Source organism: Ursus arctos, unplaced genomic scaffold, assembly GCF_023065955.2.
Source record: "Ursus arctos isolate Adak ecotype North America unplaced genomic scaffold, UrsArc2.0 scaffold_2, whole genome shotgun sequence".
Lineage (NCBI taxonomy): Eukaryota > Metazoa > Chordata > Mammalia > Carnivora > Ursidae > Ursus > Ursus arctos.
In genome coordinates this window covers 86,675,649-86,698,752 of record NW_026622874.1, presented here as the reverse complement: position 1 = coordinate 86,698,752, position 23,104 = coordinate 86,675,649, and the positions used below count along the sequence as shown (strand labels likewise).

Below are 23,104 nucleotides of genomic sequence, written 5' to 3'. Positions count from 1 at the left end.
GGTCAGTTATGCCCCAGGCGGCAGACTTCAAAGACGTGGCCGGGTGGGAGCGGGTCCCCGGCAGCGGGGACGGACCAATGAAGTGTGTGCCCGCTGCGAAGTCCCGTCCCACCGCGGGAGACTCGGGCGCCTCGGGCTCGTCTATGTGGACTCTTCTTGCCTCAAAACAACCCCGGGAGGTGGGTACCGATATAGCCTGGGCTTTGCGGGTGAGGAAATGAGCGCAGAGAAGCGCAGTCATTTGCTGAAGGCCACACAGCTGGCAGGGGGCAGAACTGGGATGTGATCTGAGGCTCTGGGTTCTGGGAGTCCGCTCTTAACCACCCGGCATTCCTGCCCTCTCATGAACAAGGCAGGTCCGCGCTGTGCCGACAGCTGAGCGAGATCCATGCCGGAGTGATGGAAGGGAGGGAGGCAGCCACATAAAGAATCAGAACTGAACCTTCCAAGCAGAGGAGCGGCCAGAGCAAAGGCCCTGTGGTGGGAAAGCACCCGAGGGGCTGGAGTGTGAGGCAGGATGGGAGGTGGGCAGGGAGAGGAGGCTGGAAGAGGTGGGTGTACCCTGTGGGCTTTCGCTTTGTGATCCTGAGCAAGTGGCTTCAACAGCGGGGGCCTCAATGCTCACATCTGTAAAATGGGCGCAATAGCCCCTTCTTCAAAGGGTGGCTGGAAGGATTCCCTGAAGGATGAATACAAAGCATCCGAACAGATCTGGCCGTTGGGAGGAAGGGTTCTCTTCCCTGCACACTCCTCCCCTGGGGACACTCTCCCCCTGGTCCATGGACCAGTACCCACCAAGCCTTAGGGGTTTTCTTCATTTCAAGGGCAATGTTATAATTAAGTGGCTGTTCCCAATGACCAGCCCAAGAAGTGATCCAAGCCACACAGTGGAGGGAAACTCATTTTGTTTTGTGAGCTTGGCCTCTGGCGATTGGACATGGGGGGTGTTTAAATGAGTAACTGAGCATAGGCATTTACAAATTGTTATAAACTTAATGCAGCTAAGACGGGGCCAAGAAATACCAGCGCACCCATGAAATGTGAGGCTCTCATTTCCTCTTTGAATCTTTCTAAACCAGCAACCCGGGAACAAGAGAGAGAAGGCCCTTCCCCGAACTGGCCGGCAGGCATTTCTGGAACGGAGGCAGGCTGGAGCCCTCTTTTTCCCAGCAGGCAGTGCAACGAAGCATTGAAGCAGCTCAAACGCTCCAGACTGTGGGAACCCAAACGTCCCGAGACAAGGTGGGCACATCCCACAGGCTTCCGCGGAGCTCGGCAGAGCTTTAGAAAGCCGCCGAGTTGAAAAGCGAGGCGTTTGATCATCATTTCAAAACCTTTAGGTAGCGACTTCAGAGCGACGGTGAAGCCAGCGGCTGGAGGACGGGGAGGGGACATTCCCGGGGCTGCTCGCGCTCACCTCCGGGCCGGCTGGGGCAGCTGGCGAGACTGGAGGTGGTCCACAAAGAGAATTTCTTGAGCGAAATCAAAGTGGCAGTTGCCCGGCCCCCTTCCGGATGAGGAAGCCCTCTGGAGGGGAGACACACAGGCCGTCCAGGGAGATGTGGACGATTTTGGCCTAGCAAACAAAAGGAGAAATGCGTCTGAAGAAAGGGAGCCAGCAGCGTGCAGGGCGGGCGGCGTGCGCCAACGGGGCTGGCCCTGATGCTGGCCGTGGTCCGAGCGGGACGGGGTGCCCTCACGGAGTCCCCAGGCTGAGACGTCGCTCGGTCTGGCTTTTCTCGCAGACCAGGACCACCTGGCCAGGTCCCCTTTCTGGTGCCATCTGAACTCCGTGCCAGGCGCTGTGCTGCACGCTGGGTGGATAGCAGGGGACCAGGCAGGTGCGGCCCCTGCCATGGTGGCCCCCAAGTTTCAGGGCTGGCACCTGACTTAGCCCGGTGCCCTCCCCAGCCCCCATCTGACCGGCCACAGTAGCCTGAGGTGGTACAACGCGGTAAGCGCCTTTCTGATCTTCCTCCTCACAGCCCGAGCTCGTCCTTATAGGACAGGTCATCCCTAGCAGTGTCCTTGGTGGTGTCTGGGTCTCCCTCTGCGGCAGAGACCCTGGCCAGGCCATCTCAATCTGCCCCAGGGCCTGGTGCATCGTGGGCGCTTACCAAGAGCTTGCCGAATGGGTTCGGTTTGGGCCAACATGTTCCCCTGGCTTGGGACAGATTTCACCAGCCAGAGGCCAGGATCTACCAGTAAATCTCAAGCCTGAACAGCAGGGTCTGGAGTGGCTCAGCTCTGCTTCCCTTGGGCAGGGGGGGTGGTGGGGTGAGCAGAGAGGGGCAGTAGGCCAGCACTCTCTCTCTGACTACGCATTTTGGAATTGGGACTCCCGAAATCTTCTTGGTAGATTTTCACCTCTGGGAGACGCAGAGGGGCTCCCTCCACGCAGAGAGGGCCCTGCCCGGGGTCCCACTGGTAACTAACGTGCCTCCGTGACCCTTTGCTCTTTCAGCATTTCGGGAGCCCCCTCGTGGCAGCCGGTCACAGGGCACATAAGCCTGAAAACTGTAGGGTAAATGGCTTCAGGCATGGCTGGATATGGGGACCCAAAGGCTGTCCCTATATCTCCTCACTTGGCTTTGCTCAAGGCGGATTCACACCCTGGCCCAAGGGCTGAACCTGGACGAACAGAACTGTCACCCACTGGTCATACAACCGGACCAGGGACGTGGAACCGGACCAGTACAATCAGCCTGACCCCGGCGGTTCTGCTGGCTCGCCTCGAAAGAGGAGGTCCTTCTTCAGCTGGGCTGGAGCTAGCTGGAAGCTGGCTGCAGAGCAGAGGCCCAGGAAGGCCCCCAACCAGGGCTACCCCGTCCTCTGGGAAGTGCCCCTCACTTCCCAGGCCTCTGGTTAGTCCCTTGGACAGAGCTTCTATTATCACCCATCTTACAGCCACAGAAACTGGGAGTTCAGAGACGCTAAGCAATTTGCCCAAGGACACACTGCAGGAATCTGAAGGCCACTCCAGCGAGTAGGGCCCGGCTCTAAACACTCGCCAGGGGCCCGTCACCAGGGCGCCCAGAGGGCCTTGGGGGACACAGGCACCCGAGGCATTCTCCTGGGGGAGGTGCAGAGATTACATCACCTGCAGTCTGGGATCCCCCCTCCCAGGCTCTGCCCATCTCCCCACCTCCTTCATCCCACAGTGGCCACTTGTCACCTGCACCGACGCGGATGGCGGCGGCCAGGCCTGGGAGGCAGGGGCTCTGGGTCCAACATTTCCAGGCAGCCAATCCAGGTCACGGAGCCTTCGCTGGAAGGACTGATTCGCTCAGGGAATGTAAATGCCCCGAGGCAGGAGTTGAGCCGGAGGAATGTTTTCTTAACACCAATATATCTGCCTTTTTAAATGAACTGAGAGCAGACTCGAGGAGACGCCCGCGCAGCCCGGGAGGGTCTGTATGGTCCTGGGGGCTATCGCTCAAGAAGGTGAGTGCCCGGGGGCTGCTGACTCCACACAGGCAAGCCCCCACAGTTCTGCAGGCCCCACGCGGCCCACGGGAGAAACTCTGTGGCACCTGCGTGGCGGAGAGCCACACCCGGGGCTCCCGGGACCCAAGGCCGAGGCCTGGCTTTGTCTACGTCCGTGTGGCAGAGGCTGACGACCACCTTCCCAAGGCGGTATCATCCTCTTCCTCCTCCCTTTACAGATGGGGAAACGGAGGCCCGGGGAAAGCAGGCCACTCGCCAAAGGTCATACAGCTGGTGGGGGTTGGAGCGGGGATTCAGACCAGGGCCTTGTGACTTGAGGGCCCTAAAGGCATTGCTATATCTTAGTTGACATTATCACCATCACTTCTGTGTTGTGGGGGGGAGGGGACGAACCTATCATAGTCCGTAGTCACATGACGACACAAGAGCCCATGCAAAGGGCACTTCTGTTCTTCTCTTTCCACGGTGCAGCAGAGGCCCGGCTTTGTCACACCCAGCAGTGGAAGGACATACATAGAATTGGAGTGTGAGCGCCAAGCCCAGCAGATAACCACTGGGGCTCTCGCTGTGTGACCTCGGGACGAGTGAATGCACTGTTCTGAACCCCAGTTTTTAATACCCTGAAAGATGGGGGTAATAACACCTGTCTCCCAGAGGCTGGGGCGAGGGTCCCCTGAAATGAATGGGTGCAGAGCCCACAGCTCAGGGCCTGGCCCCCAAAGCGCTCAATGAACAACAAGGTCCCAATCTACCACTACGGTTGGGGGCTGGGCCTCCTGAGGACCCCCGAACCCCAACCCCCAGAAGAAACAAAGCGCTTCTGTGTCCGAAGTCTGCCCTGGGCTCTTCAGCCCACATTTGCTGTTTGCAGTAGAAGCAAACAGCAGTGTGCTCTCTCCCTGGCTGTAACCCCCCAGCTCCATTTGGAAAGTTCTGGAAGATTTATGCTCCTCTCTGGCAGCCACGCCAGCCATTCATCAAGGCGCCGTTTCCCTGACAGTGGACTGAGCGCGGCTGCTATTCCCCAGCTTACCCCGCGATAGGTGTCCTCGGGAGATTTATTGTAGTTCCAGAAGCGCAGGCCTGCGATGCTTTCGGCTTTGTCGAAGCGGATCGTGACCATGTGGTCCAGGCCAGGCGAGAAAGGGATCAGCCACATGTGCTCATCCTCCATGGTGATGTTGGCTCCATCGACTAACCTGCAAATAGTGGGGAGGGAGCGGTGAGGTGGGGCTTGGCCACGACCTGTGGGAGAAATCAGAGCAGGGGGTCTACACCCCATTATGGCCCCCGGCACCCTGCCTGGCGCGGGCCTGGACGCACTGGGCTTGTTAAAGGGAGGTGGGACTCATTACAACCACTGTGAGGGGCCACGTCTCATCTGTAAAATCAGACAAAATAAAGAAACTGGAAAATATAACAGTCTGTGCTGTTAAAGGTGCAGCGAAGCGATCAAAAGGTTTAAAATAACGGGGGGACATGTGTCACCTTTCAGGACCCTTTAACCCGGGGATCCCATTTCTGGAATTGTTTTCCTCTAGGGAAAATTTGTTCAACCTGTGGGAAAGGCTATCTGCATGAGGACATTCATTACAGTGTTGTTTATTTATATCAGCAAAAAAGGGGAAAAAACCCAACAACCAAAAAAACCCAAGTGTCTCAAAATACAAAGGGCCAAGTAAATCTGTACAGTTGTTAGTACGATAATCGTGAGGATGACGCAGTGACATGGAAAACTATTTTAATACTGGAAGATGAGGACAGGGGCCAGGAGAGCCTATGCAGAAGAGAAAAACACATTTGTGTCAGAGGTGATGGGAGGTGGATGCTTTTCTCCACTTTCCAAACTTTCTACAAAATGCTGTATTGGCTCTATGGTACATTTTGAAAGAATTCGATTCCTTCTTTCTGGTGCCTGGTGACAGAGATGCTAAGGCACTAGGGTGAACTTGGCAGCTCTTGGTGTGGGGAAAACACAAGAAGGGGGAGGTGTGTCCGTGGGAGCTGGTCTGGCTCATCACCATGCAGCCTGGATAGCCCAGGGAAGCCCCCTGCCCTTAGGGGTTCTCGGCTGGTGTTCTGAATGAACTCGTCACCTCGCCTGCATTGCATTCCTATCCTGGCCAGTTTCTGGTTCTCCTGCTCCAAACGTCCTGCCTCATCCTTCTCAACTTGGCCTGTGTTTATCACAAAGACCATCCTGCCACTGACTCCCCTGGACTGCCCAGCCTACAGGAACAGGGGCCCAGCTCTCAGCCTCTTGGGTAACCCTCCCCTCCACCTCCTGATTTCCTGGTGACTTTGAGGCTGCTGAGCTAGGAGAAATTCCTAGATTTAAAAATAAACTTTATTTTTTCCTTTTACATCTTAAAGTTCTGGATTTGGAATAAATCTTACAATCTAAGTGTTCATCCAAGGAGGTAATGTTTCTTTTTTTCTCTAAAAGGCTGTTATTAAATTGATGGATGGTGTGTCTTACAATTGCTGGCATCTTAAAACTGAGGAAATTCAGCAATTTAAAACGGAGGTGTTTGTGGAATTAGGTTGACTACAGAACCTTCCATTTCCTTCTAAAAGCAATTACTTCTGTGTCCTAGACATGGGGCTGCCTCCATAGAAAACTGCTACCCGATTCTGAAAGTAGGGAGAGTTGTTGAAGAGTTTATAGTTGATGGTGAAGGGATGTCCCTACGGACACCCTGAAGAATATCTACATGATATTTCCCAGCTCTGTCCACAGAAAAGCCTAGAAACTGTGACCAACCCAGTAGCAATGAGCATCTCTAGTGGCTAGATTATGGTCTCTAAATACCATCTCCCACTAGAAGGAATCAAGGCTTCTTGGGAAAAATGGCTGATTCCACATCTGGGACAAGAAATATGCAAGGGAAGCCTGGAATATCTTGTGACATCAGAAAGCAGGAGAGCTGTCCCACACTACCATTTTAAAAAAGGATCCAGGGGGGCGCCTGGATGGCGCAGTCGTTAAGCGTCTGCCTTCGGTTCAGGGCGTGATCCCAGCGTTCTGGGATCCAGCCCCACATCAGGCTCCTCCGCTGGGAGCCTGCTTCTTCCTCTCCCACTCCCCCTGCTTGTGTTCCCTCTCTCGCTGGCTGTCTCTGTCAAATAAATAAATAAAATCTTAAAAAAAAAAAAAAGGATCCAGGAGCTGTCAGTATCTAAGAGCATCAATAAGATAAAAACCGCAATATATTGAAACCCTTCAAAGAGTCTGTTTGAAACCATGATTTAGGATAGTCAAACACAAACGTTTTAATGTTAGAGAAACAATTTTTTATTTTCCAAACTGAAAAATAAAGGAAAAGAACCAAGCATTCAGGGGCGCCTGGGTAGCGCAGTCGTTAAGCGTCTGCCTTCGGCTCAGGGTGTGATCCCGGCGTTCCGGGATCGAGTCCCACATCGGGCTCCTCCGCTGGGAGCCTGCTTCTTCCTCTCCCACTCCCCCTGCTGTGTTCCCTCTCTCACTGGCTGTCTCTCTGTCAAATAAATAAATAAAATCTTAAAAAAAAAAAAAAGAACCGAGCATTCAGACTACCTTTCCTATTTGCATTGTATCACAGAGTAACCAAATAATTGAAGAAAAATTTCTCTTTATTGATGAAAAAAGAATGATGGGATCAGTGCATCACCATCTTGCAAGCAAGCAGCTCTAGCCACTGAGCACTGACGGCCAACGTCACAAAAAGCTTCACCACCAGACACTCTACACGTCCTGAAGGGAATTCACAGTGACATCCACACCCCCAGGTCATGTCCAACCTCAGTCTGATCAGGCATCTAGACGCAATGAACAATTTACAAGACATACAGGGGCCTGAGGAACAGGTTAAACAATACCATGGAGATGCAACTCTATACAGCAAACAAGTCTTTCTTCAACAGATAATTTGTTAAGAAAAAAATGAAAAAGGATGGAAGGGAATCTAGAGATTATAAGAAGCTTAAGAGACATATCAAAGAATCACAACATATGGACCTTATGTGGACCTCAAACTAACCAATCACAACGTATGGACTTTATCTGGATCTCAATTCAAGAAACAAACTTAAAAAAGGAAGGTGAGAAGACTTTCAGGGAAATAGGAACATGCTGGATGTCTACTAATTTAGGGAATCACCGTTAATTTTTTGGGGTGTAACAACAGTACTGAGATTATGTTCTTTTTAAAGTCCTTACTGTTTAGAGCTACATATGGAAGTGTTCAGAGATGGAGTGCTATCAGGCCTGGGGGTTGCTGTGATCCCGTAACCCGGGCAGAGGGGTTTGGTAAGTGGGTGGGTGTGGATGAACAAGTAGGGCCGCCGTGTGCTGATCACTTTTGCAGTGGGAGCTGGGTCCACAGACTCCAAGCCTGAGTATGTGCGTGATGTGCCAAGATGCGGAGTGCTGAGTGGTTCATGAGCAGACACGGACAGCAGGCGTGAGGGCCACGGTTAAGGGGCCCCTGATGGGAAAGCAGGGAGGAGTCTACCATTGACCGCAGGTGCTCTGGGCCGGGCATGGGGTGCAGATGTGGTGTGGCGATCCCCTCCCCGCCCTCCAGCCAGGGGATTTATTGTCCCCCTTCTACTGATAAGGTAAGTGAGGCAGGGGGAGACAGTGGAGGTCAGTGGTTAGGTGCATGGCTGTTGGTCTCCCATGGACCTCTGTTCAGATGACTCTTAGTCTGGGTGACTTCTGGCCAGTTTTTAATCTTTCCGTAGCTCAGTTTCATTTGTAAAGTGGGGGCCTCTTAGGACCATTTGAGGCATAAATGGACGAGTATCTGTAACCTGCTTAGTGGAGCCCCAGAGTCTGGCATTTATTTGGGGCTCCAGGAATAGCCGCTATAATTTTATTATCATTCCTATTGTAATTGGAGAGGTTAAGAGACTTACTAGCTGGTAAGGGGCAGAGCCAGGATTGGAACTCTCATCCCTCTGACCCCTCCAGCAGAGCCCTCCAGGCAGAGTCCAGGCCCGGCAGCTGTCCTGAGCAGGGGGCCAGCACCCGTCTGTGGTGACGGGAGCGTGGACTGATGCTATTATCCCAGGCTTGCCCTCTTCTTGACTGGCCCCAGTCTGGGCTGATGAAATCAGACAAAAGCGGAGAGGAAAGCGCCCACAGAGGACTGCGGAGACTTGGACTTCCGGAGCCATCCCCTCCCACCATGAGCAATGGCAAGCTTTGGGTTCCTCGTGTTCAGAGGCAGAGACGGCACAGCGAAGGACTGCCAAGCTCTCGCCGGTGTTCCGGGCCCCATGCTGAGCGTGCTGGAGATCACACAAAGCACGACTGTGTCTGGGAGCAGGAGAACCCTGCCCACTGCTTCCGGCCCTGTGGCCCTGGAAGGGGGTCATCTCCCTTTCCCAAGCCTTGGTTTCCCTTGAGTCTAAAATAGGAAGACCACAGACCCCATGGGGTGGCTGTGGAAGGTGGAACAGGGAACACGACTTGATGTTTGAATCTGGAGTCAAAGATGAAGAGCAGGTCCCCGAGCCCCCGCTCTGCATCTGAGCCTGAGTGACCCCGCCTCTCGGGCTGAACGTGTTCCGTTGCTCGTGGTGGGAGGGGATGGCTCTGGGAATCCGTGCAGGCGGCTTCTCACAGACACTTACTTGTCCAGGGTCCGGGAGTCATCGGTGTACTCAGGGAGGTCATTTAGGTCTTTGGGGGAGGCCGAGATCTGGTGCAGGCTGACGGGCAGTGCCTGGCCGTCCTTGCCCACCACTTCCAGGCCCGTGAGCCCCAGGTAGTGCGGGTCCCCCCAGGAGGCGGTGAAATTCAGCTGGAGGCCTGTAACAGGAGGAAGAGTGGCCCATGAACACCAGAGGTTCCGGACAAGGGCCCACAACGGAGACGGGAAAAGGAGCGACCTTGAGCCTCTACCAACTTGAAAACCCAACTCAGATGAAAGCGTCTTCAGAGCAGGCTCTCTACCTCTTCTTTTAGTGACCCTCGGGCCTGGGACACTGCTGATGTTCTAGAAATGTCTGCAGGATGAATGGACCAGTATTGTTTAAACCTGCACATGGGGGGCACCTGGGTGGCTCAGTCGATTGTCTGTCTTCGGCTCAGGTCATGATCGCAGGGTCCTAGGATCGAGTCCCATGTCGGGCTCCCTGCTCAGTGGGGAGTCTGCTGCTCCCTCTCCCTCTCCCCCCGGTCATTCTTTCTCTGTCTCTCACTCCCTCTCTTTCAGATAAATAAATAAAATCTTTAAAACCCACACACAGCCCTGGATCCTTTCTCCTGCATCCATCATGTTGCCCCCCCCTCCCCGGCCCATGCTGAACACCCTGGCGTGGCTTCCCATGCTGCTTGGCCAACAGGCCTTGTCCGTCTGGCTTCTACCTACTTGTCTAACCTCATATTATACCTTGTCTTATACCAGGGAGCGTGGCTCTGCCCAGTCTTTCAGTCATTCTTATTTCCATCCCTCTCTCCTGGCACAGGGCCTTTGCCCGTGCTGTTCTCTCTGGAACTCACATGGCCTCGTTGTGCTCACCCTTCAGATCCCAACTCACTTCCCTAGGGAAGCCCTTCCGACTTCTCTGAGCGCATCAAACCTCCATCCACAGCCTGCCGTGTCACCGTGAACTTCCACTTCCATGCCCTGGTCACCGCCGTGATCTTGTGACCATTTGGTACATAGCCATCTGCCCTGCCAGAGGTGAACTCCCTGAGGGCAGAAACCCCAACCGATCTGCTAGACCTTTGTGTCCCCAAAGCCTGGCACAGTGCCTGACACGTAGCAGGAGCGCGGTCCAGATGGAATGTTTAAATAAGCAACTGCATGCAAGCAGCTATGTCAATACAACACATAAGAAATGGACATTTTATACAAATTGGGCACTATCGCGAGACTTCCTGGGATCCAGGGTAAGCAAGTGTTTTACTGATACCCCCATGTTTCTGCCCCTGCCTCACTCCTGCTCCATGGGAGACCATCTGGAAGTGACCCTCCGTGGTCCTGGGGCAATATGGCCCAGGCGAATCATCCATTTGCCCAGAGAGCTCAAACTGAATGAAGCCCTTGGTCAGGTCCTATCAGATATCTGGCTAGAACTTCTCTTTCCTTACTGGTCTCCCGTTAGAGCAGAACCAAGCCCAGTGACTCTCTACCCTGTAAGAATCTGGAGCCTCTTTTAGCACCCTTTGGGGGGGCTGCTATTCAGAAGATTCACACCCTTTGCAACTTTCAGGATGTCATGTGGTCCCACCTAATTGAGCTCAGGTGTGGAGGCAGAAGCCCAATGAGGCCAAGCCACCCAGTCTCCCTGGAGCTCGGCTTCCTCTCCTACACACCTGTCATTTCCAATATAGGTTTGGTAACTCAGCCACAGGTCCTTCTGCTCTCCATGGTGCTGAAGCAGCACGGAGAGCATCCTGGGGGCAGGTGGAAAAGACATGCGGCCAGCATGGTACTGGGCACATCCTAGCTCCTCACGGCACCAACGGCATGCAAAATGGCCACACGTTCTTTGCAACGTGACTTTGCAGCTTCTCCCATCCAGAAGCGGGGGTCCATTTCTCCACTCCCGGAATCTGGGGCACGTGATGTGCTTTGGCCAATGGGAGAGACGCAGAGCTGGTGCGCGCAGAGGATGGAAAGCGCACTTGGGAGTCCTGCCGTGTGAAGGAGCCGGGCGCGCCCGGTCTCCCTGTCACTCCGGCCAATAGCCTCCCAACTGCTGGACATGGGAGAGGAGACATCCAAGGTCATTTGGCCGTCAGCCCATCTGCCAGCTGACCGGACCCGTGAGCAGACCCAGGAGAGGCCGTCGAGCCAGTGATTATGAGCTGATCATGGATTAAACAGTGGTTGTGCGAAAGCCACTCAGGTCTGGGTTGGTTTGGTTTGCGGCAAAAGCTGATCGATACACTCCTTTTCATCCTGAGTCTCTGTTCAAATGTCATCTCCTCAGAGAGGCCTTCCCTGACCGCGCTCAAATGGCAACCCCCCCTGCTGCCTCCCCGCTTTATTTTTCGTCACAGCACTTGTCACTACCCAACAACGTATTTTCCATTCCTTTGCTTGTGTGTTTTCTCGTCTTTCCCACTAAGTTGGAAGCTCCCTGAGGGGAGGAGTTCTGTTGACTCTGTGCACTGTTGGACCCCCAGAGCCTAGAACAGTGTCTGGAAAACAGATGGTCAATAAAAGTTTTTTTTCCCTTTTAAATAAATGATGGATTGAAAAGTAGGTATTCAGTAGATAAACACAGGTAAATGAATTAAAGTAAAATCACTGAGTTTCCCCAAATTCATAGTTAATGGTAAACAAATCAGAGGTCAACACATTGCAAAATCTCTGGGGAAGCTTCCATTAGAGTGAAGACAATCAGCCCATAACAGACAGACAGATAGGACAGTTCCATAGAACAATGAATGCCATGACAACAAGAAGGCGTGGGTAGGGAGTGACTGAGTGGAGTAGCCGGGGTCAGGGAGGGAACTCTCTGAGGTGGTGGCACCCGAGCTGAGACCCGAGTGATGCGTAGGAGGCCGCCATTCCTCAACATTCCTGGAAGAACATTCTAGGCTGAGAGGACAGCAAGGGCACAGGCTCTGGGATGGGAAAAAATCTGACCTGTGGTTAGAACCAAGTCATCAAGGGGAGCAGTGGGGGGAAATGAGGTGCAAAGCATTGGGCAGGGTCTAGATCAGGCCATGGAGTCTGGATTTTCTTCTCTCTGCGGTGGGGTGTCACTGGAGGGTTAGACTTTGAAGCAGGGGGCTGACTCGATCCCCTCTGCATCTTGGGAAGTGTACTCGGGTTGGGGGTTGGGCTCTCCAGGGAGACCAGGCTGTTGTGATACCAACTGCGCTGGACAAGGGGTGGTCCTCCTGGAAACGGGGAGAAGCAGACAGACTCAGGATCTGTTTTGGAGACAGCACAGTCAGAATGCTCAGCGGCTTGTGCAGAAGTGAGGGAAAGAGATGACATTGTTGACCCAAGCGACAGAGTGGCTGTGGGTACTGACCCCGAGGGGCAGAGTGCATGGAGGTGAGGGAGGGAGTGGATCTGGATGAGGGGATCACTGTGAGGGAGAAATGCCACCTCCCCCAGGGAAAACAGGAGGCAGCCCCCCGGCAGCCCCCCAGCCTCTCCCCAGCCGCCCCTCTGCTGGCCTGGCATGCCGAGCTGCAAGGACATCTAATTTGGGGTTGCTCCAAAAGTGCCTGCTCTCCTGTTTGAGCTAATATTCACGTTCCATATTCATTTTCCTCTGGTGTATCAATTAGTATTTATATAAATGGAAATTAATTTTGTTATTTCTCTCCCACGTTTCAACTCTCTCAGCTACTTTCCTATTCATCACTGCTGATATTTGCAAAACGCCCAAAATTAGTGTCATCTGCAAATTAGCAAGTCATATATCCCCTTTCAAAACATTAATAGGATTGGCCATATTTACCAACCCTGGCGCATCCCCCCGGGTCACGTTATCAAAGTGCTCTCCATTTGCACAGGCTGGTGAAGTGGGTTTAGAATTTTAGACAGTGGGGGGAGAACAAAAAGGCTCAGAGGAGAGCGATTCAGAAATCACACGCCTCCAAAAGTGCAGAGGATGCTTGGTCAGGACGTTCTTCTTCCTACTGAGTAGAGAAGCAGACATCGCATGTTCCCTACAGCAGAAAGGGCTCTGAGCTCTGCTCTGGGCAACACTCCCGAAGGTACTAGAATACATTTCTGAGAAAGGTCAGAAGCTGGTTCAGCAGGAAGGACATTTACAGACAGCATCTTTGGGGAAATCATCAGATGAAGGGGACAGTGGCTGCTTCGAGGCCAACCTTCCTTCCTTTCCTGGCTGTGGCACTCCCACCTCCACCAGAGCATGACTGGGTGGTTGACCCCTCGCCTGGGGCTCCAGGGATGGGCTCTGACCCAGGCCTGGCCAATCCGTGCTTAGTATCTCACACTCCCGCCCTCCCCGCCATGGTGAGCCACAGTGATTGGTTTGTGGATAGGCAAGTGACCCAAGCCAGGCAGGGGAGACCTGATTTTGGGCCGACTGTTGGCCTCAATGGGAACAGAAGCTCTCGCATGTACCGGGGTACCAACGGGAGAAAAGGCAAGAGAGAGTGACAGGGCAGAGGGTGGGAGGGAGACACCAAGGCTTGATGACGTCATTTGCACCCCTGGATCCGGCTGTATGGACCGAATAAGAACTGAGTGTTGGGGAGATAAGGCAGGGGTAGCCTCCACTTGGTGCCCGCACGGGAGACGAAACCAAGCCCCAAACCAGGCTCTCGTCTGCACTAGGCTGGTTCCAGAAATTCTCTGTTGTCTCCGAGTAATTGAGAGAAACTGAGAGAGTGTTCTGGAATGTAAGGAGCTGTGAGGATTCAAAGCAAGGCACCTTCCCCTCTTCTAAGAGGGGATTTGTCTTTGTGCTGTGAGGCGGGGAGAGATGGTTCTTGCTGGGCACATGGGCAGGCTTCCCGGGGAGGACGGGGGTGACAGCAGGGCCTCAAGAAGGGGGTGCAGAGGATGCTGTGGGGTCTCACTCCCACCCCTGGGACCGAAGGGCTCATTCTTCCAGTGGAGGGGAGTGCTGAGGGCTGATGTCTCACAGCTGAGTCCACCCATGTGCACTGCCCTTGGCCTTGCCCCTCCCTAGGGGCAGCCCACATCCCGAAACGGGTAGATACAGGCGTATAAGCGCCTGGGCCCCTCACTCAACTCAGGACCTCTCCCTGGGCCTTTGCAGCTCCAGAGGCCTTGAGGTGACCGAACAAGGCCCAATTCCTCCCTCTGACCCTCCCCCTTGCTGCCCTCCCTCAAGAGCACGCCCCGGGGAACTCTAGCTGCTGTGACTGCCAAGAGCTGGCTGACAGCCTCCTTAACAGGGAAGGGGAGGGCGATCAGTCAACCAGGACCTCGGGCCTGAAGATGCCCCAGGACACAGGGCAGTGCTGGCGGGCGGTGCACAGAGTGAGGGAGGACCTGGCTGGAAGGGTCAGCAGGGAAAAGAAGAGGGAACAGACTCAGTGAAGCCCAGATGGGATCTGCTCAGAGGCCACAAACTGGCAGCCGGCTGGCTGAACACACATGTGTTTTGTTTGGCTCATATGGTGTTTTAAAATATTATAAAATTAGTCACCAACACTTAAAAATTTGGAGATTTCACATAAATACCCAGATTTCTGTCTTCTCAGAAGACCCAGCACCCTGGGCTAGGATTCCTGCCGCCCCCGCCCCACCTGGAACAGGGAAGAGGCATGTTTTCTTTGTGTACGCGTAGGTGTTTGAAGGGCAGCCCAAATCACGGGACTGGCAGATGCCTTGGGTCTCTTCTCTTATGTCTGCTTGTCCTCTGCTTTCTGGGCTCTAACTACAGCCGCCCAGGTCACGGCACAACTAACACATAAGGTGACTGCATACCAAACATGAAAGTGTCCTTCTGGAAAAGCCTACTGCAGGGAGGTATCCCTCCTCCAAAGTGATGGCGGACCAGCTGGGGCCAGTGAGCCTAGGCCAGGCTGTGTCAGCCCCCACTCGTCCCGCAGTGTGGCATCTGTGTGCAAGGTACAACCTGCCTGGCTGTCCGAGGAATCTCTGCCCCTGGTGGCCATGACTCCCCCCTGGCCCCTGATAGTCCTCCTGCCACCGGACACTCTCCCAAGACAGGATACTCACAGATCCCGTGGTAGATGCCCGGCTCTGGCGTAGTTACTTCGGGGGCAGGGGGACTGGATGGCAGCTCTCGCCCGGGGACCTGTGCACGGGTTGGAGGAGAAGCAGAGGGAAAGGAGGTGATTTTAGTGATACTCGCACAGCTGGTTGGCCATTCTCCCAGATGCTATATGCACCCCGAGCCCCAGGGAACCCCTCGTGTCTTTTTGTGCATTTTCTGCCACTGTGGAAGCTCTGTCACTGGTAACATGGCCAGACCCAGAAACCCTTGTGTGTCTGTGTCCCCGCCAGCAGCTCTTACTGGTAGGGGAGGAGTTGGACACCACCAGCTAAGGTGATCAGGATTTTCTGGAACAGGGAAGGACCCAACAGATGTTTACCTAAGGAGCTGGAGGAAGGAGGGAGGGAGAAGGGTCAGGAGGGAGGGATGGAGGGACGGAGGGGGGAAAATTCAACTGCAGAGAGTGGCTCTCAACCCGAGGCCTGGGCATCTGCATTTTTAAAGCTCGTCAGGTGATCGGCATGGGAGGCCGGGATAAAGCAGCCCTGGTCTGGAGGCGGTTGGAGTGGGCAACCGCACCCCACTGTATACATTTTGCTCCTTAGACGTCTACGCTGTAAGTTAGGGCAAAAGGGCCTTTACGACATTGCAGACAAGGAAGCTAAGATGCAAAAGGAAGGGAAGCTGGTTGCCTGGACGTGAGAGTTTCGGTGGGGATGGTGTTTCAGTCCCAGGAACAACGGTGCCCTCGGCCCAGCCCCTAGACACAGCCTCCTGAGGCCCTTTCTTGCCTGGCTGTGGGTGGAGAGTGAGGAAGGTGGCCTGCCAGGGGTATTCACGATGCCGAGCAGCCTTGGGTCACCAGGGAAGGCCGCTGCCCTGACACCCATGTGCCTTCTCTTGCCTTCCCTGGCTCCCTGCCCTCCCGGAGCCTCCTGGGACGCTCCCTGGTGGGTGCGCTGACCTGGATACCCAGACAGGTGGGGTGCAGCTCCAGCCCTGTCGCTTTCTAGGGGTGAGCCACTGGCTTCCCAGAACTTGGGTTCCTCGTCTCGGAGACAGAGAGAAGGATTCCTCCCTGTCCTTCACAGGCTGGATATGATCAGAGAGCCTTAGAGGCATTTGGAAAGTGCTGGGCACATAAAAGGCTTCAAGGTCAGCTTCCGACTGGAGACCCAGGGATCAGATCCAGACCACAGACCTGCTGTGGCTCACAGAAGGTTTGAAAGCATTTCCACTTGGTTGCCAACAGTTTTTAATTGGGACGTTTTCCATAAAAACCCAGATTTCTGGCTTCTCTTGAGAAAAATCAGGAGAATATCAAGATGAACTACCAACTCCTATCTGTCCTGAGAAGCAGGGGGCTCTGCACCCCTCAGTCTTGCATGACACTCTGCCTGGCCCCTGTGGGTTTTTTACCCCCCGGTGAACACCGTGGGATCTGCACACCATAGCCCCATGACCTTGCTGGGCCCCGCCTCCTGTCCTTTGGTTTCCAGCTGTCCCCACTCCCCTCCTCCACCCTCTGTAGCCAGCTTCTCTTTCTCCTTGGGGCCTCAAGAACCCTGGGGGCCCTGGGTCTCCCAATTCCTGGTCCTTCACTTGGACCGGCCCTTCCCTCGAGGGTGGTCTTTCATTTCTTAAAAAATTGCTTTATCAAGTTAAAAACACAGATCTTGGAGACATGCATGCAAGTTCTAGCCTGGTTACTGTCCTGCTGTGTGTCCTTGGGCAAGTCACTTAACCTGTCTGAGCCTTGGTTTCCTACATGGGGATACTGATGATCTCTACCTGCAAGGGTGGGTCACGTGGTAACACGGTGCTGGTGGATTGCCACACGTGTGCAGGAACGGATGGCTGAGACGATCATTACTTTAATTCTCAGCCTGCCTATTAAAAGCATTTCTAGTCCTTTCCATCAAAAACAACAGTGAGTGATCAAAACACAACCCAAAGCAAAGACCCCCCCGAGACTGCCAACCCCTAAATCACAGAGACAACGCAGAACTGATTTCTCCTAGCTTTGATTAAAATTTGAATACTTTCTTCACTTTGCTTAAAAAAAAAATAAAAAAATAAAACATAATTAGAGAATGAAATATGACACAGAGGACCAAAAAATGAAGTAGAAAAATGGGAAATGTCAACACAGTAGCACCAACAGCTTAAAGGCTATCCATCTTTATTCCTCCTGCTCCACTCGGAGCCAGGAGGAGAAATCTCTCCAGGGGGCTCCCCTCCCCGCCAGTCCTACCCGGTCCTCAGCCCAGGGGCCGGCCTGGGTGTAGGGCCTGTCCTCCCCATCGCTGCCGGCGGTGCTCGGCCTCCTTCGCGTCTCCTCGTTCTGCAGGGTGTAGGGGCTCTCCACGTCCACGTCAAAGGTCTCATCAGAGCAGAATATGGCCTCCAAAATGTCATCGTCAGTCGTGAATAAGATGGTGTCTCCAAAGTGCTCTGGGGCTGGGTGGGATACCACGGAGACAGGAAGTGTCAGCTGGCTCCAAACCCCCATGGCGTGGAGAGCAGGAACCCAGACCCATCCACCTCTGTGCTATAAAACCCCCACCCACCGACAGCTCCTGATTTGTGTTAGGAAGCCTTCCTTGTGATTACTCACACATTTGCAAGTGAAATTCACATGGCCCGGGAGCCACTTAGACCTAACGAAGGGATCTAACCTAATGACAGTCATCGCGATCCGTCAGGAAACGAACCGCTTCTTAGGTGTGGGGGAGGTACCTTAGCAGATGCTGTTGGGGCCTCACCCAGGGGCCTGCTGACCCCTTTTTGGGGGCTGGAGGCTTGCCTGGAAGGGCGTGGGAGTTACACCCCCAACCCGGGGAGCCCTGCTGCTCTGCCTTGAGGCAGGACGGATCCCGCAATTTCTCCTCCAGACCCCTTGCGGATCAGGCTGAGACTCGGCCTCCCCCAACCGCTATCCTTGCCTGGCGTCTCCCCATTCCTATCCTGTCTCCCTCCTTGCACCACAGGTTCTCCTGGGAGCGCCCCCTCAATAGCTCACTCGCAGAAGAATTCCCCCTTCTCTGACTCAGGCGCTAGGGAAGCTGAGTAAGGCTGGTGCCCGGGGGAGGAGTGTAAACGAGGTCAGCTCTCCCACCCGCATGCTGCAAAAAGCGAGGAGTGAGCCAGGCCCAGGAAGAGGAGAGACCCATCTGTCACTGGCTAGCCAGGGCCTTTAGTTTTTCCTCAGAGCCTCAGCGGGTAGCAGGTAGGGGCTTCCAGAACGTTCTTACAGACATACTCTACCTCCTGTCAGGGTCCCCGAGGCCTTGGCGATCTCTCCTTTAAAGATGCACTGTGCGTCTAACAGCATGGTGATGTCCTTCACGCCACGGAAGGAATGTATCCGAGATTTATTGTAGTTCCAAATTCGGATCAGGGCGACTTGGCAAGGGTGCACGAAATCTATGGAGATGGAGTGGGGCTTGCCCAGCGTGAAAGGGGCCAGCCAGACGTGCATGTCGTCCTGGGTCCTGTTCACCCCATCGATGAGGTTGGTGACCACGCGGGGGTCTTTCCCGTAGGCTGGTAAAACATTGATGTCCGGGGGGTCCGCGTGAATGTTCGCGATCTGCACCGGCTCCCCCTCTGAACTGAATATTTCTATTCCGTTAAGGCCGACATAGTGCCTGTCCCCCCACGTCGACTTGATGTCGATGACCAGGCGCTGTCCATAAGGCAAGACGGGGATTTCAAAGTCGCTCCCGTCATCCGTGTCTGCGGAGCTGTCCTCCGGCCCTCTCCTTGGCTCCGGCTTCTCCTCCTTCCCGGGGGGCAGCTGGTTGCTGTGGCGGCTGCCCTTCTGCTGCTGTTGGAGGAACTCGTCCAGGATGTCGCCCTGCAGCTCCACGTTGGAGATGCGTCCGCGGTGGGAGCGGTCAAAGGCGCTGAGGGAGTCCCAGGACTCGTGCAGCGCGTGCTCCTTCTCACTGCACCACCGGGGCCGCGGCGGCGTCTTGGTGGGCCGGGTGTCTTCTGCAAGAACACGGGGGGGAGGTGAGCCCCATTAGCGGCATGTGTGCGAGTGGGGACCTCTACGGATGGTCTCAACGGGGGCTCTCGGCTAGGTGGGGTCGCCCTCCGGGGGACATTCAAAAAATCAGGGCGGTTGCTCTTGGCTCTCTCTCAATGCCTGGAGGCCCTGTGGGCCTTTGACAGGTGGACCGGGATGTTCATCCCTTGCCCCGCATGGGGACAGTCGGGGCCCCCATCACACAATATTCAGGTCGGTAAAAAATCGATTATGGTTACCCAAGTCTAGAATCTGGTTGTTTTGCAAAAAGCGAAGAAGTTTTCAATACACTTGGGATTTTCTAAGAGGGAGACCCCCCCCCCATGCAAGTCAAGGGCAGACCTTTCGTTGTGTGAGAACCTCTGCGAGAAGCCATTCTGCACGTCAGAGACACACGATGGGCGGGGGTGGGGGGATGGGGGGGCAACGCCTGAGTCAGCATCCAGAGGGGCAGCTCTGAGGCTGTCACATCACGTGACTCTGACGGTGGTTTTAAAGACTGCCTGATGGCAGGTGGAAGGCTCGTGAATGTTAGATGGGAAAAAAGCCAGCTACGCTCTTTTGGCTGCAGCAAACCCGGGTATGGGCGGTGTGAACCAACGTGTTAGCATGCTCCTTCCTGGGTGGTTAGGAGGAAGGACTTCCAGCTTCCTCTTGATCACCCGATCTTCTAAGTTCCCCAGATGTATTAATTTTATAATCAGGAAAAAGTGCTATGAGGAATGCCAACAATACAGGTAAGGAATGTACTCCTATGTGTGGCTAGGCTGGCTTGGAGAACAGAAGCCTGTGTCCCCAGCACATGGACAGCGTGGGCCTGGCCCTCAGAGGGTCGGCTCTGAAGGCCACACTCTCCTCCCTGTAGAATAGAAAAGCCCCGGCATGTGCCCCCACAGCAGCCTGTCCTCACTAACTGCCACGTAAGGGTGTCATTCTGGAAAAACAGCAACTGATGACACGGACGTTCTGTTTTTCCTCCTTTCATATCGGACTGTGCCCTGCACTCTATTTTCTGCCTGTCTCCTAGGGTGCCTGGCTCCATCAATTATCCTCTCTCTCCAGAACCCTCCATCACCCCTTCCCCACTGGCACCTTGCCCTCTCTCCGCCTGCAGACACATATAAATCTCTCCTATCGGAAAGAAAAAGGAAGCCGGACCTGATCTCGTGGCTTCCTCCAACTGCCGCCTGATTTTCTCCTTCCCTTGGCTGCAGCCCCTGCGCCCCTCTCACTCCCACCCTCCCTCAACCCCTGTAACCGGGGCCCCCTTTGCAGAGTTACTGGTTTGGCCCCCCCAAGCCCCACCTGCCCTTCTCCTGATCTTCCTTTCGGGATCCCCCCACCATCAGACCATCCAGATTAGACAAATGCTGACAGCGTGCTTCCAGGCTGGGACAGGAACTACAGAGAGAGAGGGGCTCTCTTTAGACTGGTGCCCCTTGGTGGCAGGATGTTGGATGTGGGTGTGCAGTGCCGGTGGCCAGTTGGCTACACTGTGGGTGGAGCCTGCCTGACAATGAAGCCAACACAGGGAATGAGAGCCAAGAGATGGAGAGAGTCCCGATGATGTCATCTGAGCCCCTGGATGCAGCCATGCCTGAAGTCAAACCCCTGGTGGCTTTCCATCCCTTGCCTTCATATGAGTCCTCTCATTCCCACAACCCTCCACGGAGCTGACTTTCTGGGAGTACACAATGACTCTGAGTACCCAATCCTTTCTCGGTCCTTGTGCTTGACATCCCCGGCGAAGCTCTTCCACCAGACAGTCCCTCCTCTGCCGGCTCAGGAGCATTTGCACTTCTGGGCTCTCCACTGCTCCTGCTGCCCGCCTCCCCATGCTGGGGCCCTACCCTGAGCTTCTGCCTGACCCCATCCGGTCCTTTCTCAACATTGCCCTCCCTCTCTGACCTCACCCTGCCAGCTCCTGGTTGCCAGGCAGGCACTGCTCAATTTTCTAGGTCAAGTTCTGGCTTCTCTCCCCTAGCCACCACCTTGCGGTTCCAAGGACCCCTCCAAAGGTCCAGACATATCCACTGTGTGCCTGAAAGGGAATTTGTCACCAACTCCTCCAACTGGCATACTATCTCCATCAGCTGGGCATGAAGAACATCTTAACTCCTCGCCATGCCCCCGCTCCCTGCCCCGGGCCCTCGGGTGGCCCCTCTGGCTTCTCTAACCTCACCTCACACCTTCGCCCTAATGATCAGCTCCACGGTGTTTCTGTTCCACGGACACAAGTCTCTTCCTGCCTAGCCCAGCTGTGCCCTCTGTCAGTTATGCTCTTCTCCCAGATCTCCGCGTGCCAGCCCTTCTTGGCTCCCTCCCTCCTTGGGGAGGACTTCTTTGCCCTGCTCCCTTCTGTGTCCCAGTGCCTGGCATAGGACGTGGTGCACAGAAGTGCTCAGTCCACATTTGCCGGCCCAGGGATGGATGGCTGGCATCACCATGACGCAACACCTGGGTTCAGGCCCGGGAGCGGAGGGACTCCCCCCACCACCTGTCAGCTCTGGTACACCTGTCCTCTCCCCTCCCCTCCTTCTCGTCTGCCATTAAAAAAGACCCCAGGAGTTCCTTCCTTTCCTCCCGGCGTGAGGCTTAACATCTGGCAGAAGGAACTTCCCATATGGATCGTCATGACATCAGTTTATTGGGATTTGATTTCCACTGACTGAAATGAACGGCCTGGGTTGGTCTGCAAGTGAGCCGAGGAGAGCGAACAGACGTCATGTGTCAGGGACTCAGCCTGTGTGTCTCGGCCTGGGTGGGCAGGAAAGGCAGGACTCTGCTCTCATTCCGCACCTGCTTTCTGATTTATTCTCCCCGAGATGTATACTCGGGGTTTTGAAAGCGGAGAGGTGCAGGCTTTCTCCTGGATCTCTCGGATGTGACAGCAGGCTGAGAGCCCACGTTTCCCTCTGTCTGCAGGAGAACACACCACTCATTAGTCCCTGGGAGTGGGGGAGCTGCAGCGATCTGGGCTTTGTCTTGTCTGTGTCAACATTCCTACCCACAGCTTGGAATGGACACGAGAAAGCGGCTGCTTTAACCTGCAGTCGACACAGTTGGGAGAGGTACCAGTATGAGATGACGGGATTGATGATTTAAAACTACCCCTTGGTGGAGGTAAACAGGAGCTATGAAGTTCAAAACTCAGGCTTGTAAAAATCAACAGCACCACTGTGAGGTATATGCTAATCGTTCCTAAAACGGGAAACGAGAATGAACGTGGGGAGACACAACAGAGCCATGTGTGTTCAAGGTGAAAAGCCCTCCAGCCGCAGCTGATTGGACAAGGGGTGGACACCTGACCCACGTCTGCCAATCAGTGCCTCCCCTGAGACTTTGGGAGCGAGAGCTGGGCAACTGTCACTCTTGGGCTTCGGGGCATCTCCTGCCCTGTGCACAGAGCAGAGAAAGCTGATCTCATGAGGAGGAGTGAGGGAAGGTGGCAGAGGCAGGGCCCAGCAGCCGTGGCAAGTCAGGGGGCAAAAATCTCCTGGGTGCCCCCTGGCTATCTGCTTCCTCCTTCCAATTTTAGGTGATGGGCAGCCACACTTTCTGGAGGTCCTGTGATCAAATTGGGCAGGTGCAATTTTATTCACCTCTAGCCAATGGACCCCTGATGCAGACGCTTCCAAAATGCAGATGACATTACAATGAGATGCTCTGGTGGACAAAAGGATTTCCGGGCTCTATCCTTCGGTGACAACACGACTCTAGCCCCAGGGAAGAACTCAGGCAGTCATTCATTCTACAAGCATCGTTGGAGGGCTCGGCCGGCGCCTTTCCTGAAGGGCATGGCTGTGGGATTTGGCTCTATGTAATGGGTAATTTAAAATTTCTAAGCAACTTTCCTTTCTAGCATGACTGGCTTAACAAGCATTAAATCTCCAGGGCTCGGTTCTCAATGTGTCATTAAGCCAAGCAGTGAAATGCCTGGAAAGAAATTAAAATGAGACCAAATCTTCTGAATGTGGACAA

At 54.5% G+C, this 23,104-nt stretch overlaps 1 protein-coding gene across 1 annotated transcript in view; it reads right to left on the bottom strand.

The window, feature by feature from the left end:
* Positions 1-23,104, bottom strand: part of KATNIP (katanin interacting protein) — a 183,182-nt gene that overhangs the window by 7,952 nt on the left and 152,126 nt on the right. The window contains 7 exon segments of the mRNA XM_026515659.4: positions 1,418-1,506; positions 1,508-1,576; positions 4,481-4,646; positions 9,067-9,244; positions 15,093-15,171; positions 17,345-17,550; positions 18,358-19,086. Of these exon segments, the coding sequence (XP_026371444.2) occupies positions 1,418-1,506; positions 1,508-1,576; positions 4,481-4,646; positions 9,067-9,244; positions 15,093-15,171; positions 17,345-17,550; positions 18,358-19,086 (1,516 nt within the window).